General features: G+C 42.5%; 1 protein-coding gene across 1 annotated transcript in view; it reads left to right on the top strand.

The window, feature by feature from the left end:
- The first annotated feature begins 809 nt into the window (after positions 1-809).
- Positions 810-24,772, top strand: part of prcp (prolylcarboxypeptidase (angiotensinase C)) — a 35,671-nt gene continuing 11,708 nt past the window's right edge. The window contains exons 1-5 of the mRNA XM_052026187.1: positions 810-1,035; positions 10,441-10,581; positions 15,218-15,319; positions 17,812-17,993; positions 19,255-19,412. Of these exons, the coding sequence (XP_051882147.1) occupies positions 865-1,035; positions 10,441-10,581; positions 15,218-15,319; positions 17,812-17,993; positions 19,255-19,412 (754 nt within the window). The 5' untranslated portion in view covers positions 810-864. The remainder of the gene's footprint in view (positions 1,036-10,440; positions 10,582-15,217; positions 15,320-17,811; positions 17,994-19,254; positions 19,413-24,772) is intronic.

Here is a 24,772-nt window from a genome sequence, read left to right as displayed (position 1 = left end):
TGGGGAAGAAACTGTTATACAGTCTAGTAGTTCTGGCCAGGATGCTCCGGTAATGCTTGCCAGACAGCAGTGGGACAAATAGGTTGTGGGAGGGTTGAGAAGGGTCATCTATGATTCTGCAGAACTTGCATGTGCATTGTGTTGTAGATATCCAGGATGAAGAGGTACTCCAATGATCTTTCCAGCTGTACTCACAATTCTCTGCAAAGTCTTACAGTCAGAGATGTTACAGTTACCGTACCAGGCAGAGATGCAGCTGGTCAGGACACTCTCGATGGTACCCCTGTAGAATGTGGTGAGGGTGGGGGAGGGCAGGTTTGCTCTCTTCAGCCACCATAAAAAGTGAGATGCCTTCTTGGCGAGGGAGAAGGTGTTGGTTGTACATTGATATTATCCGGTCACCAAAGCCAACTGTACTTCAATAATGACATTTATATTCACAACTGAATTGCAAGAGCATTATGGAAAATTAAAGCACGTTTTCTATGGCTCAGTTGCAGCACAGAGCAGAACCAAGATGAGAATCTACCTGTGAATTTCAAAGCTAACGCCGTCAACACTACAAGATTGAAATCCAGTCACGACTCTGTTGTCAGGAAATTTCAGATCTCCATGATGCCAACAGCTAGCACTTTAACATGATTCTAGGCGCTTCACAGAAGTGTGGTTAAACTACAAACATTGGGAGAAGATGACTAAGCATCTCATTGCAGAGCTGGGCTTTGAGGTCTTGTAAGGTCTTCAGTCCCTCCCCCAATCCCGTCCCCCCTCCCCCCACTCCAGCGCCTCATCCACTCTAGCCCCTCCTCTCAACTCAGTTACTTATTTCCTTCTCTGCCACTTCTCTCTTGCCTCGGGGGGGAAATGGCAGCAGGCTCGGTGGTGAAGCTGCCTTTTGCTGTTGTCGCCATGGTGACGGCGGCCTTGTGCCTGGCCTCAGTCCCCGCCGCCTCGGTTCGACTGTCCCTCCCCAAGAGTGGCCCCTCGACGCAGCCGGGCCGGTTCAATTACAAGACTCGGTACTTGGAGCAGAAGGTGAGTGAGCGCCCCGGGTTTGTTACTAAAGCACGGAATGGAGAGTCCCCTTTAGGCAGAGCCGGACCATCTCTCCTAGTGATCTGCAAGTTGCCCCGGACCCGGACCGCAGGCTCCTGGCTCGGCGCCTACTGCGGGCTGTCCCCCTTCCCATCCCAGGTTTCGGGCGGGACCGAGGCTCCATCAGCCCCATTGTAAGTGGGCTGCCGCCGCGTTTCTCAGTTTAAATAGAGAACGAGCATCAATTGCATTATTTTTAAACGTTACTTAATCAGCAAAATACATTTTGCTTTTTTTAAATCTAAATTTCACTGCCCAAATAATTAAAAAAAATATCCACTTCCCGTAGTCACGAGGATAACGAGCGATGATTTGTTTTTCCCCGCAAGTTTCCAACCTCCCGCATTCCGCTCTACAATGCCCAGACTTAAACTGTCTGGAGAGAACATATCTGTTACCCTGCACTGTGTGACATTGTGTGTTAACGACCTAGATTGTCACGTTTTGACGTGGCGGTACGAGTCCGGTGATTGCTCTGTATAATTGACAACAGATTTTATGACTCGCTCTTTGCATACAAGAGAGAACTAATGTTCCTCTGCAGCTCCAAATAAACGGATCAAAAGGCTCTGGACCCAGTGAAAAGCCTGGGAACTACCCGAAAGAAAGTTGGGACGGAATCACCAAATTCTTAAATCTTTCCAGATCTGAACAGAATACAATGCTTTTAGTGACAGTTATTTTACTGGTATTTCTTGTGGCCTTATCAGTAAGCACAAGATTAACTAAACATTTGTTTATGAGAAAAAGGATTTATTCTTGTATCACAGTAAAAAAAATGTTGGCAACTTCATGTTGACGTTGAGTGTTGAAGACACTTAATTTGCGCAGCACAATTTGAAGGGCCAATTTGATGCAAATTAGCCTTTAAAGTTTCTCTCCGCGCCCCGCCGTTTACCTTGACAACCAATTAAAGTAAAACATTCCATGTTCTAGAAAACTGCAGACTTTCTCCTTCTGGTGATCTAGTTTATGATGCAATTTCCATCTTAGTCATGTGAATATCATAAGCATAGCATGTGATGCATGCAATTTACTTTGTTTTAGTCATGTGATAAAGTATTTTTCTGTTACACAGACTTAAAAGGAACAGAAACTTTACTTCAGGGTTCAGACTTCCCATAAGTGAAGTAAATCTATTAATCCAAACAATAGATTATTTAGTGAGAATCAATCCAGCGTGTCCAAGAAGGATTCCTGACGCAGTATGTGGACAGGCCATTCTGAACCTGGTACTAGGCCATGAGCCTGATCAGGTTTCAGATCTCTCAGTGGGAGAGCATTTTGGAGATAGTGACCATAACTCCTTGACCTTTACCATAGCCTTGGAGAGGGATCAAAGCATATGATATGGGAAAGTATTTAACTAGGGGGAGGGGGAACCATGATGCTATTAGGTAGGAACTTGGGAGCGTAAATTGGGAACAGATGTTCTTGGGGAAGTGCACAGTGGAAATGTGGAGGTTGTTTAGGGGGTACTTGCATGGGGTTCTGAATAGGTTTGTCCCATTGAGGCAGGATAAGGATAGCAGTGAAGGTGTGGAAGTCAGTCTGTGCTGTAATAAAGTAGACAACAGCAGAACCAAGGAGCGTACAATAAGCGCTTTATTATTTAACGCTAGCGGGAGTCGCTAATGGAAGTGAGGGATACAGAGAGAGAGTAAACAGTGTAACCCGAGCTCTGTACTGATCCCCACTCAAAGATTTAAATACTTGTGTCCCTCCTTTTATACTTAATCTAAAGATGCCTACGTGTGGAGTTGCACATACTTGGGCAGTTGCTTACAGCAAACTTAGCAAAACAAGATATGCCTTGAGCACTCCCAAGCACCTGCACATCTTGCAGTCATAACTATAGTCACACCATGGTTGAAGCAATAACAGCTGTACATTGTTAACCCTTACATTTCCAGTTACTTTTACAAAGGAACTGTGGTTGACAAGAGACGTAGAATATCTTGTCAAGAGGAAGAAAGAAGCTTGCCTGAGGTTTAGAAAGCATGGATCAGACAGGGCCCTGGAGAGTTAAAAGGTAGCCAGGAGGGAGCTTAAGAATGGACTTAGGAGAGCTAGAAGGGGGCATGAGAAATCCTTGGTTAGTAGAATCAAGGAAAATCCCCAAGGTGTTCTACACGTATGTGAAGAATAGGAGGATGACTAGAGGGTAGGACCAATCAGGAATAAATGAGGAAACATGCCTGGAGTCGGAGATAGGGCAGGTCCTTAATGAATACTTTGCTTCAGTGAGAGAGACCTTGACGATTGAGGATGGCATACAACAGGCTGATTATGCTAGGGTGTGTCGATGTGAGGAAAGAGGATGTGCTGAAACTTTTGAAAAACATAAGTCACCGGGGCCAGACAGGATATATCCAAGGTTATTACGGGAAGCAAGGGAAGAGATTGCTGCACCTTTGGCGATGATCCTTGCATCCTCACTGGCCACAGGGGTAGTGCCAGATGATTGCAGGGTGACAAACGTTGTTCCTTTGTTCAAGAAAGGGAGTAGGGATAACCCTGGGAATTTACAGACCAGTGAGTCTTACTTCAGTGGTGGGCAAATTACTGGAGAAGATTCTTAGACAAGATTTATGGGCATTTAGAGAAGCATAGGCTGATTAGGGACAGTCAGCATGGCTTTGTGAGGGGCAGGTCATGCTTCACGAGCCTGATTGAATTCTGAGGATGTGACAAAGCACATTGATGAAGGTAGAGTAGTGGATGTGGTGTACATGGATTTTAGTAAGGCCTTTGATAAAGTGCTTCATGGAAGGTTCATTCAGAAAGTCAGGAGATATGGGATCCAGGGACACTTGGCTGTGTGGATTCAGAATTAGCTTGCTCATAGAAGCTAGAGAGTGGTGGTAGATGGGGTGTATTCTGCCTGGAGGATGGTGGCCAGTGGTTTTCCACAGGGAACTGTTCTGAGACCCCTGCTCTTTGATTTTTTTTAATAAATAACTTGGATGAGGATGTGGAAGGGTGGGTTAGTAAGTTTGCTGATGATACAAAGGTTGGTGGTGTTGTGGATAGCATTGTGGTGTGTTGCTGTAGATTACAACAGGATATTGATAGAATGCAGAGCTGGGCTGAGAAGTGGCAGATGGAGTTCAACCCAGGTAAGTGTGAAGTGATACACTTCAGGAGATCAAATCTGATGGCAGAATACAAGGTTAATCTCAGGACTCTTAGCAGTGTGGAGGAACAGAGGGATCTTGGGGTCCAGATCCATAGATCCCTCAAGGTTGCCGCGCAGGTCGATAGGGTTGTTACGGCGTATGGAGTGTTGGCCTTCATTAGTCGGGGTATTGAGTTCAAGAGCCGCGAGGTAATGTTGCAGCTCTATCGAACTCTGGTTAGACCATACTTGGAGTATTGTTCAATTCTGGTCACCTTATTATAGGAAGGATGTGGAAGCTTTAGAGGGTGCAGAGGAGATTTACCAGGATGCTGTCTGGATTGGAGAGCATGTCTTATGAGGATAGGTTGAGTGAGCTAGGGCTTTTCTCTTTGGAGAGGAGGAGGATGAGAGGTGACTTGATAGAAGTGTACAAGATAGAGGCTTAGATCGAGTGGACAGTCAGAGACTTTCTCCCAGGGTGAAAATGGCTAACACGAGGGGGCATAATTTTAAGGTGATTGGAGGAAGATACAAGGGGGATGTCAGAGGCAAGTTTTGGATGTGTGGAGGCAGATACATTAGGGACATTTAAGAGACTTAGACACATGAATGATAAAGAAATGGAGGGCTATGTGGGAGGGAGGGGTTAGATAGATATTAGAGCAGGATAAAATGTCAGCACAACATCGTGGGCTGAAGGACCTGTTCTGTAATGTTCTATGTTCATAAGACATATCAGAATTAGGCCATTCAGTCCATCGAGTCTGCTCTACCATTTGATCATGGCTGATTTATTTTTCCCTCCCAATCCCATTCCCGCCTTCTCCCCTAACCTTTGATGCCCTTACTAATTAAGAAACTATTAAACTCCACCTTAAATATACCCAATGACTTGGCCGCCTCCATAGCCATCTGTGGCAATGAATTCCACAGATTCACCATCCTCTGGCTAAAGAAATTCTTCCTCCTCTCAGTTTTAAAGGGACATCCTTTTATTCTGAGGCTGTCCCAGACTTTCCCATTACTGGAGACATCCTCTCCACATCCACTCTATCCAAGCCTTGCAATATTTGGTAGGTTTCAATGAGATTCCACCCCCCCCCCCCAATCCTTCTAAATTCCAGCAAGTACAGGCCCAGAGTCATCAAATGCTCCTCCTATGTTAACCCTTTCATTCACAGGATCATTCTCATACCTCTGGACCCTCTCCAATGCCAGCACATCCTTCCTTAGATATGCAGCCCAAAACTAGTCTCAATACTCCAAATGTGGTCTGACCAACACCTTATAAAGCCTCAGATTACATCCTTGTTTTTATATTTCAGTCCTCTTGAAATGAATGCTAACATTGCATTTGCCTTCCTCACTACCAACTCAACCTGCAGGTTAATGTTTAGGGGGTCCGAGTGCAGGATCCAAAGTCCCTTTGCACCTCAGATTTCTGAATTTGCTCCCCATTTAGAAAATAGTCTACGCCTTTATTCATTTTACCAAAGTGCATAACCATACACTTCCCTGCACAATTCCGTCTGCCACTTTGCCCATTCTCCTAGCCTGTCCAAGTCCTTCTGCAGAATCCCTGCTGCTTTAACACTACCTGCCCCTCCACCGATCTTTGATCCATCCACAAATTGGCCACAAAGCCATCAATTCATCATCCAGATTATTAATACAATGCAAAAAGTAGTGTACCCAACACCAATCCCTGCAGAACACCACTAGTCACTAGAAAAGGCCCCCCTTTATTCCCACTCTACCTTCTGCCAGTCAGCCAATCTTCTATCCTTGCTGGTGCCTTTCCTGTAATACCATGGGCTCCTATCTTGTTTAGCAGCCTCATGTACAGCACCCTGTCAGAGGCCTTCTGAAAATCCAAGTAAACATCCACTGACTCTCCTTTGTCTTGCCTGCCTGTTACTTCCTCAAAGAATTCCAACAGACAAACCATGCTGACTTTGGCCTATTTCATCATGTGCTTCCAAGTACCCTGAAACCTCATCCTTAATAATGGACTCTTGCCAACCACTGAAGTCAAGCTAACTGGCCTATAATTTCTGGTCTTTTGCCCCCCTCCCTTCTTAGAGTGGAGTGACATTTGTGATTTTCCAGTCCTCTGGAACCATTCCTGACTCGTGATTCTTGAAAGATCACTACTAATGCCACCTCAATTTCTTCAGCTACTTCCTACCCTAGGGTGTAGTCCATCTGGTCCAGGTGACTTATCCACCTTCAAACCTCAGCTTCCCAAGCACCTTCTCCTTAGTAATAGTGATTACAGACTTCTGCCCCCTGACTTTTGAATTTCTGGCATGTTGCTGGTGTCTTCCACAGTGAAGACTGACACAAATTACTTATTCAGCTCATCCACCATTTCTTTGTTCCCCATTACTCCTCCTCCAGCTATCTGATGTCCACTCTTGTATCTTTTATATATACACAAAAAAACTTTGTCCTCATTGGCTAGCTTACCTCCATATTTGATCTTTCCCCTCATTACTTTAAGTTGTCTTCTGTTGGTATTTTAAAAAAGCTTCTTGCTAATTTTCACAATATTGTATGCCCTCTTTTGCTTTTATGCTGTCTGACTTCTTGTCAGCCACAGTTGCCTCATCCTCCCTTTGGAATGCTCCCTCGAGATGAAATTATCCTGCATCTTCCAAATTACTCCAAGAAACTCCTGCCATTGCTGCTTTATTGTCATCCCTGCTAGCATCTTCTTCCAATGAACTTTGGCCAGTTCCTCTCATGCCTCTGTAGTTACCTTAACTGTAGTACCAATAAGTCAGATTTTAGCTTCTCCCTCAAACTGCAGGATGAATTCTATCATAGTATAATTACTTTCTTTACCTTAAACTCCCAAATTAAATCTAGTTTATTGCACCGCACCAAATCCAGAATTGCCTTTTCCTTAGTGGGTTCGACCACAAACTGCTCTGGAGAAGTCACCTCATAGGTATTCAAATTCCTTCTCTTGGGATCCAGTGCAAACTGGATTTTCCCAGTCTACTTGCATATTGAAGTCCCCCATGACCATTGTAACATTGCCTATCTTACATGCCTTTTCTATCTCTTGTAATTTGTACCCCACATCCTGACTACTATTTGGAGGCCTGAAAACAATTCCAGTCAGGGGATTTTTATCCTTGCAGTTTCTTAACCCTACCCACAAGGATTCTACATCTTCTGATCCTATGTCACTTCTTGCTAAGGGATTGATTTCACTTTCTACCAACAGAGCTACCTCACCCCCTCTGCCCATCTTTTTTGAAAGGATATATCTCCTTGGATGTTTAGCTCCCAGCTGTGATCTTCTTTCAGCCACAACTCTGATACCCACAACATCATTCCTGCCTATTTCTAAGTGCACTATAAGCTCACCTACCTTGTTTCGTATACTGCATGCATTCAAATATAACACATTCAGTCCTGTATTCACCACCCTTTTTCTCAAATTTGTTTCCATGTTGCCTGAAGTTAAATTCTTATCCCTTTCTAAACTTTGGCTTATTCTTTATTCTGGAGATTTCAGTAACCTCTCTTGCACTCTCCTTCCTTTTTACTTATCCATATTTTTCCCCAATCTTGAACCCGCCCCCCCACTATTTAAGTTTAAAGCCCAATTTGCACATGGTTTGGGTAGCAATCCAAAGCTTAATACTTTTTTTGGATCTGTTTTTTTTAAAATTTAGTCCCTAGCTGCTCAAATTCCCTCAGCAGAACCTCTTTGTTTTTTGTTCTACCTACATCATGGGTACCCACATGAACCACAACAACTGGATCTTTCCCCTCCCATTCCAAATTCCACTGCAGGTCAGACAAGGTGTCTCAAACCCAGGCATCAGGCAGGTAACACAGCCTTCAGGACTCTTGATCCTTGCAACAGAATTGTGTCTATTCCCTTGACTATATTATCCCCAATTACAACTACATTTCTCTTCTTTCTCCCCTCTTGAATGGCTCCCTGAACCACAGTTAGATTGCTCATCCTTCCTATAGACCCCACTCTCATCTGCATAGGGAGCAAGAATCTCAGACCTGTTGGATAAGTTCAAGGGCTGAGGCTCCTCCAGCACTACCTCTTGGATCCCCATACCCGCCTAACTTGCAGTCACACCTTCTTGTCCCTGACCACAGACTTTGAAGCAGTTAATCTAATGGGTGTGACTGCCTCCTGAAACATAGCATCCAGCTAACTTCCACACATGTCAGTGTTTGAAGCTCAGATTCTAGGTCATCTTTGAGCCCAAGTTCCTCAAGCAACCAACACTTGCTGCAGATGTGGTCACCAGGAACCACAATGGGGTTCACCAGCTCCCACATCATGCAGCTACAACACATCATTTAATCCTGCATCCCTACTTTATTTAATCAGTTGTAATTTGGTGTCTTTTTTATGTAACTACTGTAAAATAATCTGTTCTTACCTACACCTCCTTACTGCAGTCTCTTGAGCCAAAGCCTTAGCTCTCCCTCTCCTCTACTGGCCCACTCTGCTTGACCATACCTTCCTTTTATTGGCTGAGTTGCCACACACTTAACCAATCAGACACAACTTTAAAAAAAAGCTGGTGGCTTCCCCCCTCAGCAGCTCTGGTTGCTACAACTGGAGGAAAACATCCTTCAACAGGGTGAACCCTTGCAAGGTGTCAAGCCTCAACGGTGTACCTGCTCGGGTGCTGAAAACCTGTGCTGACCAACTGGCTGGATAATTCAAGGACATCTTTAACCTCTCGCTACTGCAGTCTGAGGTTCCCACCTGCTTCAAAAGGGCAGCATCATTCCAGTGCCCAAGAAGAGTAGGATGAGTTGCCTCGACAACTATTGCCTAGTAGCACTCACATCCACTGTGATGAAGTGCTTTGAGAAGTTGGTTATGGCTAGAATTAACTCCTGCCTGAGCAAGGACCTGGACCCGCTGCAATTCACTTACCGCCACAACAGGTCTACAGCAGATACAAGCTCACTGGCTCTCCACTTTGCTTTGGAGCACCTAGACAGCCACGAGATGTACGTCAGGCTACTGTTTATTGATTACAGCTTGGCATTCAACACCATCATTCCCTCAGTGCTAATAACCAAGCTTCAAAACCTGGGCTTCTGTACCTTCCTCTGCAACTGGATCCTCGACTTCCTTCTCAGGAGACCACAGTCTGTGCGGATCAGTAATAACATCTCCTCCTCGCTGACAATCAACACAGGCACAGCTCAAGGATGCGTGCTTAGCCCACTGCTCTACTGTCTCTACACTCATGACTGTGTGGCTAAGAACAGCTCAAACGCCATCTATAAATTCACCGACAACACCACTGTTGTTGGTAGAATATCAGATGGCGATGAAGAGGCTTACAGGAATGAGATAGATCGACTGGTTGAGTGGTGTCACAATAACAACTTTGCACTCAACATCAGCAAGACCAAGGAATTGATTATGGACTTCAGGAAGGGGAAGTTGGGAGAACACACACCAGTCTTCATTGAGAGGTCAGCAGTGGAAAGGGTGAGCAGCTTCAAGTTCCTGGGAGTCAACATCTCAGGATCTATCCTGGGCCCAACACATTGATGCAATCATGAAGAAAGCATGCCAGCGGCTCTACTTCATTAGGAATTTGAGGAGATTTAGTATGTCACCAAAGACTCTTGCAGAGTTCTATAGATGTATGGTGGAGAGCATTCCCGCTGGTTGCATCACAGCCTGTTATGGAGACTCCAATGCACAGGATCGCAAGAGGCTGCAGACGGTTGTAGACTCAGCCAGCTCCATTACGGGCACAACTCTCCCCAACATCAAGGACATCTTCAAGAGGCGGTGCCTCAAAAAGGCAGCATTCATCATAAAGGATCTTCACCATCCAGGACATGCCCTCTGCTCATTACAACCATCAGGGAGGAGGTACAGGAATCTGAAGACCCACACTCAATGATTCGGAAATAGCTTCTTCCTCTTTGCCATCAGATTTCTGAACAGTCCATGAGCCCATGAACACTACCTCATTATTTCTTTTTTTTCTTGCACTATTTATTTATTTTTGTAATTTATAGATTTCTGTCTTTGCACTGTACTACTGCTGCAAAACAACAAATCTCACATCATGTGTCAGTGATAATAATTCTGATTCTGCTATTATTATTCTAGTATCAGACAAATCCATGAACTCATCATTAAATTATAGCTAATTAACATTTTAGCTTTTGTAAGTAAGTATGTAAATTTATTCTTTTAACAGATTGATCACTTTGGATTTGCTGAAGATTCCATATTCAAACAAAGGTACCTGATAGGCGATGAATATTGGAATCAAGATGGAGGCCCCATTCTTTTCTATACAGGAAATGAAGGAGACATCACATGGTTCTGTAATAATACGGTAAAAACAATGTACTTTGGAAGGTTTCTTTCCTTTTATCGTCCTCTCCTCTCTTGAAATCATTTACTTCAGGTACTGCAGTTCTGTATTTGATATCGGTATTCTTTCTGCCCCCAATATATTGTGAACTCAGTCATTGGGTTTCTTACTGAGCCCTATCTTGTCCTCAGTGGAAATTTACCTGAATAATTCCTGAGCAAGATTACTGGATAGCAATTAAGAAAGAGGGGCACTTTATGTCAGCACAAGTTTTTTAACCACAGATTTGATTCAGATCAGTACATCTACTATATTTATTACATGCCACAGAAATACTACATGCCACACAGTATTGTGTATTACCTGGATACATTTTTTAAAATGTAAAATAACTGTTTTATGGCTTGCTTAATTTATGGACTGGGAAGGGAAGATTTGGGTTCGTATTCAACTACATCTGTTTGCATTTATGAGGTGAATATCAGAAAAACTGGGTAATTGGAAGTGCATCCTCTATCTGAATTTTATTGTGCTCGGGTGATTCAGTTTTCTGGATGTCAGTTTAAGGTCTCGCCTATAAATAGATAGGCAATGATACTGTAACATTGTATCATTTTATAATTCTAAAATATATCTAAATTATGAAATAGTTCAGTTTGTATAACATCCTACTGGGAGTTTTGCAGCAATATCTAAAAGTCCAGTTTTTGCATATTATATTTACAGTTAGGATAGCATATTTACAAAGTTACTGTCAAGGTATGCTGATAAAACTTCCATGTTTAAATCTGCTAAACCATCTCTTTGCAGATGTGAAAACGTTTGTCATTTTGACACAGTTCTGCAACTGCTGTACATTTTTAAAAAAATTGGAATCCTATTGCAATATATTTAAAATTGTGTTTATCAATACATAGGATGTATATTTGCTTTGAAAATCAATTAAGCTATGATTTCTCTTTCCGTGCTGTCGGTTTCCTACAATTGTTTTTTAGTTTCTTCCTGTGCTTTTACTTGCTTATCTGATTATGAACTTCCATGCTATTGTTAGTCATCTGCTTTTATGATTACTCTATTTATTGCTTTCACTGTTTTTTTGTACTTTTCACTTTTTCAGATTTTTGATTTCTCAGTGATTGAAAAGATTGTGGAGATATAATGGGACAAATGCATGAATAGGCAACTTTGAGGCAGTGCAGAAATTGAGCTTTGCTCAAAAGCTTTAGATAATTATCCTGGTTCCTGAGTCTGCCTATTCCAGCAATGGTAATGTCCTGATCTTGCAGTCTCTTGCATCATTTCCTGTTGGATGTGATGGAGCTGCTATGTCTTCCTCTTAGTTGAGCTTCCCACCAAAAAGAAATCTGGCCCAGGAGAGAAGTATGCAGCCAAACAAAGAGAGGGGGAGACAGCAGCTTCAATCACTTCCAACAGGAGTTGATTTCGGGAGGAGCCAAGAGACATTATCTGTTTGGCAATTCTGACTGAACGGGGTTGTGAATGTTTCAGTCTTGTCTATAACACTTGCAAACTGGGACCCACCATTGTTGAGGATGGGGATATTCTTGGAGCCTTCTCTCACTAGCCATTTAATTGTTCACCATCATTCATAACTAGAAATGGTCGGACTGCAGAAACTCAGTTTGATCTATTGGTTGTAGGAATGCTTAGCTCAATGCATTGCTTGCTGTTTTTACTGTTAAGTTCTGCTTTGCAACTTTCCTAGGCTGGCAGCTCATGACTTTGGGTCCACCTGGTGCTGCTGCCGCCAGCATGTCCTTCTGTATTCCTCTTTGAACTAGATTGATACCCTGGCTTAATAATGGTAGAGTGAGAGATATGCTAGAGCATGAGGCTGCAGATTGTGGTGGAGTATATTTGTGCTACTGCTGATGGTCAAGGGTCAAGGATCAAGGATACCCTGTTTTGAGCAGTCTGCCTATTCTGTCCTATGCGGCACAATTGCAGTACAGCACAACATAGGATAGTGCCTTTGGAGTGTAGACAGGACCTTTTCTCCACAATGATTCTGTATGGTGGTCATTTCTACCAATGCTACCATGGAGCAGATGCATCTATCACAAGCGGATTGGTAAGGATGTATTATAGAGCACTACAGCACAGAAACAGGCCCTTCGGCCCATCTAGTCCATGCCAGCCTGATTTTCTGCCTAGTCCCATCTACCTGAACCAGGACCATAGCCCTCCAGACCTCTCTCATCCATGCACCTATCCAAACTTCTCTTAAATTTTACAATTGAACTCTCATCCAACACTTCTGCTGGCAGCTCATTCCACACTTGCACCACCCTCTGAGTGAAGTAGTTCCCCCTCAGAGTCCCCTTAAATATATCACATTTCACCCTAAACCTATCACCTCTAGTTCTAGTTTCACCCAACCTGGGGGGGGGGGGGGGGGGGGGGGAAAAGTCCTGCATGCATTCACCCTATCTATACCCCTCATAATTTTGTATCCCTCTATAAGATCTCCCCTCATTCTTCTGCACTCCTGGGAATAAAGTCCTAACCTATTCAACCTTTCCCTATAACTCAGGTCTTTAAGTCCCGGCAATATCCGTGTAAATTTTCTCTGCACTCTTTCAAGCTTACTGATACTTGTCCTGTAGGTAGGTGATCAATGTCTTCTACAACTTCAACGTAACATCCCAATTCCTGTGACGCCACTTTCAAGGAATTATGGATCTGTATTCCCAGGTCCCTTTGTTCTATTGCACGCCTCCATGCCCTACCATTTACTGTGCAAGTCTTACCCTGGTCTGTCTTCCCAAAGTGCATTACCTCACACTTGCCTGCATTAAATTCCATCTGCCATTTTTCAGCCCATTTTCCCAACTGGTCCAGATCACTTTCCTCGCTGTCCACTACGCCCCCAATCCAGTTTACCATATTATCATCTAAATCATTAATATAGATGATAAATAGCAAAGGGCCCAGCACCAATCCCTGCAGCACACCACTAGTCACAGGCCTCCAATCAGAGAGACAACCATCTACTACCACTATCTGGCTTCTCCTGCTAAGCCAACGTTAAATCCATTCGACTACTTCATCCTGAATGCCAGTCGACTTGACCTCCAGAGCAGCCTCCCATGCGGGACTTTGTCAACATCCACTGCCTTCCCTTGATCAACCTTCCTGGTAACCTCCTCGAAAAACTAGTAAAATTAGTCAAATTCAAGTGGTTTTATTCCTTGTAGGTTCACCCACTAACTGCTACAGACCCAGTTTGGTAGATATGATGATGCTACCAAGCCACTTTCATGGTGGATATTGAGTCCCCAAAGCAGAGTATGTTCTATGCCTTTGCTGCTTTCGGTGTTTTTCCAACTGTTGTTCTTCATGGAGGAGCATTGATGGATCAGCAGAGGTTGTAATCAGGAGGAGTTTTCCTTGCCCATGTTTGACTTGATGCCGTATGACTTCATGGGGTCAGGAGTCAATGTTGAAGATTACAAAGACCACTCCGTCCTGCCTGTATACCTCTGTTGGTTCGGGCCTGCTGGTAGCCAGGATATACCCAGGGATTGTGATGGAGGAGTCTGGCACATTGTCTGCAAGGTATGATTCTGTACGATTATGTCAGGCTGTTACGTCTTCTTTGTGAGACATCTCTCCCAATTAAGCACCGATTGCAGATGTTTGTGAGGAAGACTTGGCAATGTGACTGGTCTGGAAGCAACTTTGTCTGAATTTGGTGCCTAGGTTGATTCAGGTGACCTGATTCTTTTTTATCTCTGTTTGAACATAGTAGTCATGGTATAACTGAGTGGCTTGCTAAGAAAACTAAAAGGGCATTCAACAGTCAACCACATGGAGTGGGTCGTGAGTCACATGAAAGACACATGCATGGCAAATTTCCTTCCCTGAATGAGATTAGTAAACCACACAAGTTTTTATGACAATCTTGTAGCTTTTTGGATAATTGTTCCTCGAAATTTCAGATTTAAATATTACAGCTGCCATTTGTATTAAATATGGCATATAAATTTAAATTGTTATTCTTCCCAGCCAATGGGAGATTAAGAAAGAAAGCATGGATTCTTCAGCTTGGTCAAGCCCATCTGCAGTCCAAAGGACCCATCAAAGAATAGCTAGTGGTTGCTGAAAGTAACATTTCGAAAATCTTTTCAATGAAAAATGAATTTGATATTAGTGCCCATGACTCTATTCCACTATATGCAAATAGTGTGCTACGGAGTAGAGTCAAAGGCACTCAATCCAACTCTTTAAAGCCTTATCTTTCTTCTTCGTTTTATTTTCTCTGACATTTCATTGATTAACTCTTTTTTTTCAGTTGTCTTTGTTGCCTTACATTTTCAGAAATCCATTGGTAGGGCAGTTACCTGGCCAAATTCAAATACAAGCACATGGAGGTCTTAAATGGTCTGTCCCCTTGCATAGTTATCTATTTTTCCCACCTTTCTTGGTATTTCTTTAAAATAAAAGATTTGCCATCATCTTCTAATTCTAGTTGAATGTTGAGGTGCTGGTCCATACCTAAGGTTAGAAGAATTAAACTACTTGTTATTTTTCTTTTGGTTTAATTTGCTTCATCACAACTTATTTTTTTAAAGATTTCTTTATTGGTTAATGTTAAAATTATAACTTTTTAAAATAAAATTTTGATTTTTTTTAGGGTTTTATGTGGGATATCTCTAAGGAACTGGGTGCCATGTTGGTGTTTGCTGAACATAGATATTATGGAGAGTCTTTGCCTTTTGGAAAAAAATCATTCAGTGTAAGTTGTAAAAATTTGCTTCATAAACTTTTTGTCTGTATATTTTACGGACAAATATTTTAGGTTTTTTGAAAACTGCACAGCCATTGCTATCTTTTTCTTCTATTGTTACTAGAAACCTGCAGAAAGATCACCAGAGATTTAATGGCATATATTGAGCACTGCAGCTCTACCATTGGAACACTTAATTCACGCAATTAAATTTGTATAATGTAAGATATTATGTTCAGAGAAAGAAATTAAGCCTAGATTTTCCAGCTGCTCTGACTTTTTCATGGAAATAGGGTAATCTAAGCTAAATATTGCAAATTACTAAAATAATACCGAAAGGGCTTTGGAGTTTTGATCTCAGAAGATGAGGATTATAAATAGTTAATATCTTTGACACTAGAGAAGTAACCTTTGGCTTCACCACATAGATTTTATCAAAACACCACAGAACTTTATCTGTTTATCCAGCGAGTTGAACATGCAGTAGTTATCAATTATTTCTAAAATGCCTGAAATCCATTGAGAATTGAAAGCTGAGTTAGTTGTATGGAAAGGAACACTAAGACACTTCTGTGTAGTTGACAGCTTGTTTATGGTGACAAACGAGAGCTGAATGTACAGAAAACTCAACTCCTGTTACTGCCATAAACTTCCTGAATTAACTTTGTTTGAAATGAGTCTGTAAAACCTAAGAGAAGAACTGGGCCGGTTTCACTGCCAAATTCCCACAGGCTCAAAAAGATTTTCTGACTGTTTCTCAAGATAGTAAATTTTAAAATAAATGCAAGTAAATGAAATAAAAAGGAGGAGCAAAGGAGAATGGAAGAAGGGAATCTGTGCAGGCATTGAATTGCTTAATATGTGTTCATTCTTTGTTAGTTTTGATGTTGAAGCATTTTTAGTTTGCACACTAAATTGCTAAAGACTAAGTTGGGGAGAGACATGATACACAAGTACTGCAGATATGGGCACTTTTTAATTCTTCTTGGAGAATGAATGTGATAGTTTCATAAAACATTAAGCGATAAATAATAAGCAAGAATTTTTAAGCCAGTTGGTGGCTGCTGATCAGTACAAGAGTTTTTGTTTCTGTGGGTCAGTGGCAAGCAGGAGTGGCTCATTACTGATCACAAATTCTGGGCCAGATATTCCATTGAAGTTTGTTTAATCAGACAAATGCTTTTGACTTAATTATTTCTTGCACATTGAAAGAATGAGGCTATGTTTGAAGTCACATTCAGTATATGGGATGTAAAATAATGATGAAGACATGGATTAATGCTTTAATTCTGTCAGTTCAATCTGCAAAAAAAAACTGACATTCTTAGTGTAGAATATGAGTGATACAAAGGCTATGTGTAACTATAAGGCAATTCTTATCATTGGGCCAGATCATGCTGCTCACAAGCCAACAGTTCATAGTGATCTACTGAGTAGCTGCAATGTGTCAATGCTGACGTCCTCAGCTGTGCACTGCAACACAGTTCTTAGGAGTGAGCTGGAGGTCTGATGCCAGCACATTTTGACCACCTGCTGTGCCACTGGGCTTGGTGCTAGAACCAGGTAAGGAGGTAGACATGCTGAGCTGTGGGTCTGGATCCACTTTGTATTCCGTAACTTGGCTCTCAGCCAATGATGGCTGTCATATGTAGCATAACACCTTTCATTCAAATGACATTGTGATCCTGAATTGAAAAGGTAGTTGGAGGTAAGTTGCTTTTTCCCTCTTTAGTTTATTCAATATAGGTGCTTTTAGTAAATTTCTATCACAAAAATATTTTAAAGCAAATTTGTTACTTTTGATCTAATTTTTAATTTAAGATGTTTAAACTTAAAAAAAAATTAAGTTTAATCTATGTCAACTGTATTTAAATGTCGTTGTTTAACAGAGGAATTTAAAAAAATGTTTAACCTTTGACAGCAGTGAGTTCTCAGAAGGTTGCCAGGGTGGTCCAAGGATGGGGCCTTGGGATCCTCTGCCTGACTAGGGGTTGCTGTTCAAGGACAGAGAACCGCACACCATGAGATGTGGAATACATTTGGACCTTGGGTGGGGCAAATAAAGTAAGTGCAGCTACAAGACTAGCATGGGCAAAAAATGTGAGGAGCAGATAGGTCCAGTTTATCCATTTTATGTGTTTAATGCTGCAATTTCACTTGAAATGCCTGTGCTATCTTGGGTGTGGACCTATGTTATTGGTGTAGCATAAACTGTACTAAAACATAAGTCTTCAAATCCATTTGCCAGAGATGGCTCTCACTGATATTGCTGTATTTCAGCTGTGTTGCTAAACTGTTCAACATTGTGTATCTGGTGAATGTGCCCAAGTACGAGTGTGAACGCATTTTTGTTGATTCCATATTTTTGCCAATTATACAATTTTTAGCAATTTATGGAAATATCTGTTAACATGAACATATATTAGAATACCAAAGGTTATTAGATTGTCACTTTCAGTTGGTTTCATTGTAAATACATTTTGCCAATGCTTCCCTTTTAGAATCCCAAGTACTTGAACTACTTCACCTCGGAACAGGCTTTGGCTGACTTTGCAGTTCTTGTTAGATATCTCAAACAGACCATTCCTGGAGCTCAGAACAGTCCTGTTATTGCAATAGGAGGCTCCTATGGAGGAATGTTAGCAGCTTGGTTTAGGATGAAGTATCCAAATTTCGTTGTTGGGTGAGTATTGGTTTAAGAAGGAACAGATTTTAAAAAAAGCACAAAATAACTTGTCGGAAGCTTACCTGTGATTTGGGGGTTATCAATATAACTTGAAATTCCATTTTTAACTGCACTTATTTTTTTGAAGAAAAATAATTGACGTCCTTTGGTTTTCTTTATGGTAAATTTACAACATTCTTTTAATTCAATTGTTTCATTTTTAATTAATCCACTGTATAATTTAATATTAGATCAGAGGTAAAGACATCATAAATTGTGTTTATACATAGACATTAAGGAGCATCATAGGTCAGCTAAAATATGAAGTACACTTTACAAGTCAAACAAGCTAGAGGGCATGGGTTTAAAATGAGAGGGGAAAGATTGAAACAGGACCTGAGGGGCAACTTTTTCATACAGAGGGTGGTGCATATATGGAACGAGCTGCTAGAGGTAGAAGTAGAGGTGGCTACAATTACAAAACTTAAAAGACATTTGGACAGGTGTGTGGATAGGAAAAGTTTAGAGGGATATGGGCCAAACACAGACAAATGAGACTAATTCAGTTAGGCAACTTGGTCAGTATGGATGAGCTGGGCTGAAGGGCTTGTTTCCATGCTGTATAACTCAATGACTCTAATCAGCCTTTCCTAGCATAATGGAACATCTGCCAGGTAGGCCATTTACTTGCTTTCAATCACCAACTCACCTCTCATCCATCAGTGACCTGCCACCATGCGGTTGATCTTTTACCACCTCCCACCTTCTAAACATCATTGCAAGTGTCCACTTCTTTTCCACCCCTACTCTCTTCTCTCGCACAACCATACAAACATCATCACTGGTCTCAATTTTCCGTCTGGTCATGCATACAGATGTGCCAGGCACCGAATGGGCCGATGATCACCAGCCATCCCAAACCCAGCAGGGAACTGAGTGGTGGGCAGTACATTTCAGTCTGAGATTTTCAGCAATCAGTTGCCTCTCATTTGCTGTGGGGGGTGGAATGACTGAATTGATTTTTATCCCTATGCTGCTACACTCTGGAATTTTAGGTCCCTTGTGTTTCTGACATTTTTGAAGCAATTTAATAATATTGAAATCTGGGAAAATATCAGATAATTATTCGCTGTGCAATTAATGTGGTCTTGGAATTATGCTCAACAGATGCTCTATTAATGGCAATGGCAGTGACCAATTTTAATGTTAAGACATTAACAGAGAATAATGCTTAATGTGTGCACCTGTAAGTTTTAATCCATTTGTGTGAATGTCATAGAGCTCTTGCTGCTTCTGCTCCAATCTGGCTGTTTGAAGATTTGACCCCATGTGAAACTTTCTTTGCGATTGTAACCAATGACTTCTCGAAGAGTGGAAAAGGCTGTGCTGAATGCATCAGACGTTCTTGGGGTGCAATAAATAGCCTTTCATCCAAAGGTAATAAAACCTTGTCTGGAATTGACAGAAATTATAGTTTATTATTGGTTTAAGATAATTCCATTAAGATCTTAAAGTGTTTTACTTCTGATTTTTTCACCTGAGGTTGTAGTTCTATGGAATTAAATTGTTATGTACATGTATATATGTACATCACCATAATTCAAAATAATTCACTGATATTAAAATAAGCTTATAGAATCATATGTGTTGTGCACTTTCAACCAGCAATATTCCAGTAAAATACAAATACACCGTTGTGCATAAAATTACATCCTTGCGACAATGTAGTAGTTGCTAGCTGTGACTGATGAGACGGTGCTTTCCCCCTTGTCCTCACATTTCATCCCACCAGCCTATGCATCCAACACATTATTCTCCACTACTTCTGCCATCTCCAGTGGGACCCCACTACCAAGTATATCTTCCCCTCACTATCCCTTTCTGCCTTTCGCAGGGACCGCTCTCTCCCCAACTCTCTAGTTCACTCCTTCTCACCCACCCATCCCGCTCCCACCCTGGGAGCTTTCCACTGCCCCTGCCATAGGTGTAACACCTGCCCCTACATCACCTCCATCCAGGGACCCAAACAGTCCTTTCAAGTGAGACAGAGATTCACCTGCACCTCCCTTAATATCGTCTACTGCATTCGGTGCTCCAAGTATGATCTGCTCTACATTGGTGAGACTAAACACAGACTAGATGATCATTTTGCAGAACACCTGCACTCTATCCGTGACTGCAATCTGCATCTCTCCGTTGCCAGTCACTTCAACTCTCCCTCCTACACTATCACTGATATTCAGTCCTCTGTCTCCTCCACTGCCAGGAGAATTCCAAGCGCAAACTGGAGGAACAGCACCTCATTTTCCATCTTGGAACCTTGCAGCCTAATGGCATTAGCGTTGAATTCTCCCACCTTAAGTAATCCCCACCCCCCTTCCCCACAAACCCCCAACTCCCACCCCCCCCCACCATGCCTCTTCTTCCCTTTCCTAGCCTATCTCTTTTTTTTCTACCGCTTTTTTTTTCCTTTCTCTCCTTACCTTTGTCCCATCCCCCGGTGGATCTGCTCTCCCCTCTTTCCCTCACACCTGCCTATCGCTATCTCTTACCTGCATCTAACCATCACCACCTTGTGCCCACCCACCTTCCCTCTTTTGTCCACCTATCATTGCTCTGCTTTTCCCTCCTATATATTGGGCTTCCCCTTTTCCTATCTTCAGTCCTGAAGAAGAGTCCTGACCCTAAACGTTGATTGCCTGTTTTTCCCCACGGATGCTGCCTGGCCCGCTGAGTTCCTCCGTCATCATAGTGTTTTTTGTCTAGATTCCAGCATCTACAGTCCTTTATTTCTCTAGCGTTACTTCATGCACTTTCATACATTTGAGTATTCTTTTAAGAACCTTAGTTATCTCAGTTCTTGATCAAAATAGCACTATAGTCATTATATTCAATTTGTGCAACTGGCACTCTGTATAATATACGACTTTTGCATGGTCTAACCTATCAGGAGTCCTAAAAATATGGCAATTGATCCATATAGCATAAATGACCTTTGAGGTAGAGATTTGAAGGGGTGAACAAAGTAGATTTGGGTAGATTTCATCCAAAGGGCAGAAGAAAGTTGAAAGTAGGCAGTGTTTCAAAGGTGAAAATAAATAATCTTGTTGAGAAATATGAAGCTCAATTCCAATTATGTGAACAATCAACAAGGGGAATTTAGTCCTGTTCATTATTAGTTGCAAGGATAACTGATATTAAGTGAGTATTAGTCTGTATAATAATGGCTGTGGAGATTCTGGTTAGGTAAGCAGTAGTGGTTACCTGATATCCTAGGTCTGGATATAAGAGCTTAAATCCATCACAGCAACTGGGGAATTTAATTCCAGAAAATAAAGAACAACCTGTTGGAGGACCTCAGCCAGTTGAACAGGATATGTGGGGTGGAAAGGAATTGTCAACATTTTGAGTCAAGACCCTGCATCATTATATCAGCTAGCCGGTATAATGAGGAGAGGGGGAGGGGTGAGACAGGGCAAATAGGGGCTAGGTGGACCAAGGGGGGGGAGGGTGACGGATGATAGGGAGAAGGAGCCAGGTGGGGGAGGGATGGCTTTGGGAGATGGGCAGGTGGTTGATAGGGGGAAGCAGACAAGGGGGGGGAAAAGGCAGATGGAGCCAGGTGGGTGTAGGGGAGTGTGAAGATGGAGACAGAGGGTGATAAGCAGGGACATAAGGGCTATAAGCTAGAATCTGATAAAGAAGGTGATAATGGGAACCAGTAAGGGAGAGGTGAAAAGCAGATGGAACCAGCTGGGGGAGAGGATACAGTGGATGAAGTGCATGGGCAGTAGGTAGATGGAACCAGGAGGGGGAAGAAAATGGGCGATGGGGGTTAAGGGAAAGGGAACAAGAATAGGAAGATTGGAGATGGATCAGAAGGAGAGAGACATGGGAACACAGGAGGTTAATGTTCCTGAAATTGAAAAATTCAGTGTTCATACCATTAGATTGTGGAATATGAGGTGCTACTAGCTCTCAAATTCACCTGGACCATTGCCAACACTTCTCTTCCTTTCTTTGTCTGTCTCCATCTCAGGAGATAAACAACCCACTGACATTTACAATAAATCCTCTGACTCCCACAACTACCTATACTACATCTTTTTCCATCTTGGTGCTTGTAAGGATGCCATCCCTTTCTCCCAGTTTCTCCATGTCTGCTGCAACTGCTCTTAAGAGGAGGTCTTCCATTCCAGGGCATCTGAAGTGTCCTTTTTTCTGAAAACATGGCTTCCTTTCTCCTGTGATTGATGGAGCCCTTTCTTGCTGCCTTGAACTTCTGCTCTCACCCTCTCCCTCCAAACAAAATAGAGATAGAGTTCCCCTAGTCCTCACTTTTCACCCTGCTAGCCTCTGTATCCAGCACACCATCCTTTGTCATTTCCACCAGATGCACAATATGATTGACTCTTAACTTTGGTCTAAAATGTCCTACTCAGTAGGAAGGGACAATAAGGGCTGACCTTGCCGGCAATGTCCAACATCACATGGGCGAATAAATCCACACGTGAATCTGACCACGGCAGCTGGGTGACTTGAAGACAATTACTTAAATAATCAGAAAACCAATTAAATATAGAACAGTACAGCACAGGAACAAGCCCTTTGGCCTATGATGTCTGTGCCAAATAAAATGCCAAATTAAACTAAATCTCTTCTGCCTGCACACAATCCATATCCCTCCATTCCTTGCATACTCATGTGTCCATGCAAAAGCTTCTTAAATACCATTATTGTATCTGCTTCCACCACTACCCCTGGCAGCCCGTTCCAGACACCTACTACTCTGTGTTTTAAAGAAAAACTTGCCCCACACATCTCCTTTGAACTTCTGTCCTCTCATCTTAAATGCATGTCCTCTAGTATTTGACATTTCTACCTTGGGGGGGGGGGGGGGGGAAAATTCAGACTGTCAACCAAATGTATGCCTCTCATAATTTTATAAACTTCTATAAGGTATCCCCTCCGCCTCCGATGCTCCAGAGAAAGCAACCCAAATTTGTCCAACCTCTCCTTGTAGCTCATACCCTCTAATCCAGACATCATCCTGGTGAACCTCTTCTTCACCCTTTCCAAAGCATCCACATCCTTCCTGTAATGGGCGACCGGAATTGCACACAATACTCTAAGTGCAGCCCAACCAAAGTTTTATATCGCTGCAATGTGACTTCCTTGCTCTGATGCTCAACGCCCTGACCAGTGAAGGCAAGAGTCATGCACCTTCTTTACCATCCTATCTACTTGCCTGGCCACTTTCAGTGAGTTATGGACTGGGACTCCAAGATCCCTCTGTACATCAATGCTGTTAAGGGTCCTATCATTAACTGTATACATTCCCCTTACATTTGACCTCCCAAAGTGCAACACTTTTGCCCAGAAAGTGGCTACGCAAGTGAATGTGATAAAGAAGGCATACTGTATGGCATGCTTGCCTTCATTGGCAGGGGTGTTGAGTATAAGAGTAAGGAAGTCATGCTGCAGCTATGCAAAACTTTCCTCAGACCACACTTGGAGTACTGTGTGCCGTTTTGGTCGCCCCATTACAGGAGGGATGTGGAGAGGGTGCAGAAGAGGTTTACCAGGATGCTGCCTGGATTAGAGGATATGAGCTATAAGGAAAGGGTGAACAAATTTGAGTGGTTTTCCCTAGAGCGTTGGAAGCTGAGGGGAAACCTGATAGAGGTTTTTAAAATTATGAGAGGCATAGATATGGTAGGCAGTCAGAATCTGTTCCCCAGGGTAGAAATGTCAAACACCAGGGGGCATGCTTTTAAGGTTAGATGGGTAAAGTTTAAAGGCAACGTGAGGGGCAAGTTTTTTTTCCCCCACAGAGAGTGGTACAGTAAGTGCCTGGAATAGGTTACCAGGGGTAGTAGTGGAAGCAGGTAGTTTGGTGGAGTTTAAGAGGCTTTTAGATAGACACATAAATATGAACGGAATGGAAGGATATGGATGATACACAGGAGGAGGACATTTGGTATAAATTTGCATCAAGATCTGCGTAACATTGTGGGGCGAATAGTCCGTCCAGTGCTGTACTGGTCTATGATTTCGCCAGTTGCTCATGAGGATACAAAAACTTTTGTCAAGGTCCCAGCAATCTCCCTTCTTGCCTTTTTCAATATCCTGGGATATATCCCATCAGGCCCTGGGGATTTATTCACCTTAATGCACATCAAGAGACCCAGTCCTACCTCCTCTACCTGATCTCAAAATGCCCTAGGACATTAGCATGCCTGACACTGCTCTCACTATCCTCCATGTCCTTCTCCTTGGTGAATTCCAAAGCAAAGTACTTGACGCAAATCTTCTGACTCCATACATAAATTCCCTCCTTTATCTCTGAATTCCACTCACTTTCTCCAGATTAAAAGTGCAGCTTCGAGAACTTGCATTGGCCCTAGCTATGCCTGTCTTTTTGGATATGTGGAACAATCTTTGTTGCAGGCTTATTTGGGACCGCTCTCCCAACTCTTTCTCCAACACTTTGACGACTGCTTTGGTATTGCATCCTGCAGCCATACAGAACTCAAATTTTATCACTTTTGCTCCCAATTTCCACCCTGCCCTCATTTATATGGTCCATCTCTGAAAGTTCCTTTTCTGGATCTCTCTGTCTCCATCTCAGGAGATAGACTAGCCACTAACATCTTTTACAAGCCTATAGACTCCCACAGCTACCTTAACTATACATCCTCTCAAACTGCCTTCTGTGAAGATGCCATTCCTTTTTGTCATTTTCTTCATCTCCATCACATTTATTCCTGTGATGAGGCCATCCATTCTGGTGCCTC

Source organism: Pristis pectinata, chromosome 11 (assembly GCF_009764475.1).
Source record: "Pristis pectinata isolate sPriPec2 chromosome 11, sPriPec2.1.pri, whole genome shotgun sequence".
In the NCBI taxonomy this organism is placed as follows: Eukaryota; Metazoa; Chordata; class Chondrichthyes; order Rhinopristiformes; family Pristidae; genus Pristis; species Pristis pectinata.
This window is presented reverse-complemented; position numbering and strand designations above follow the sequence as displayed.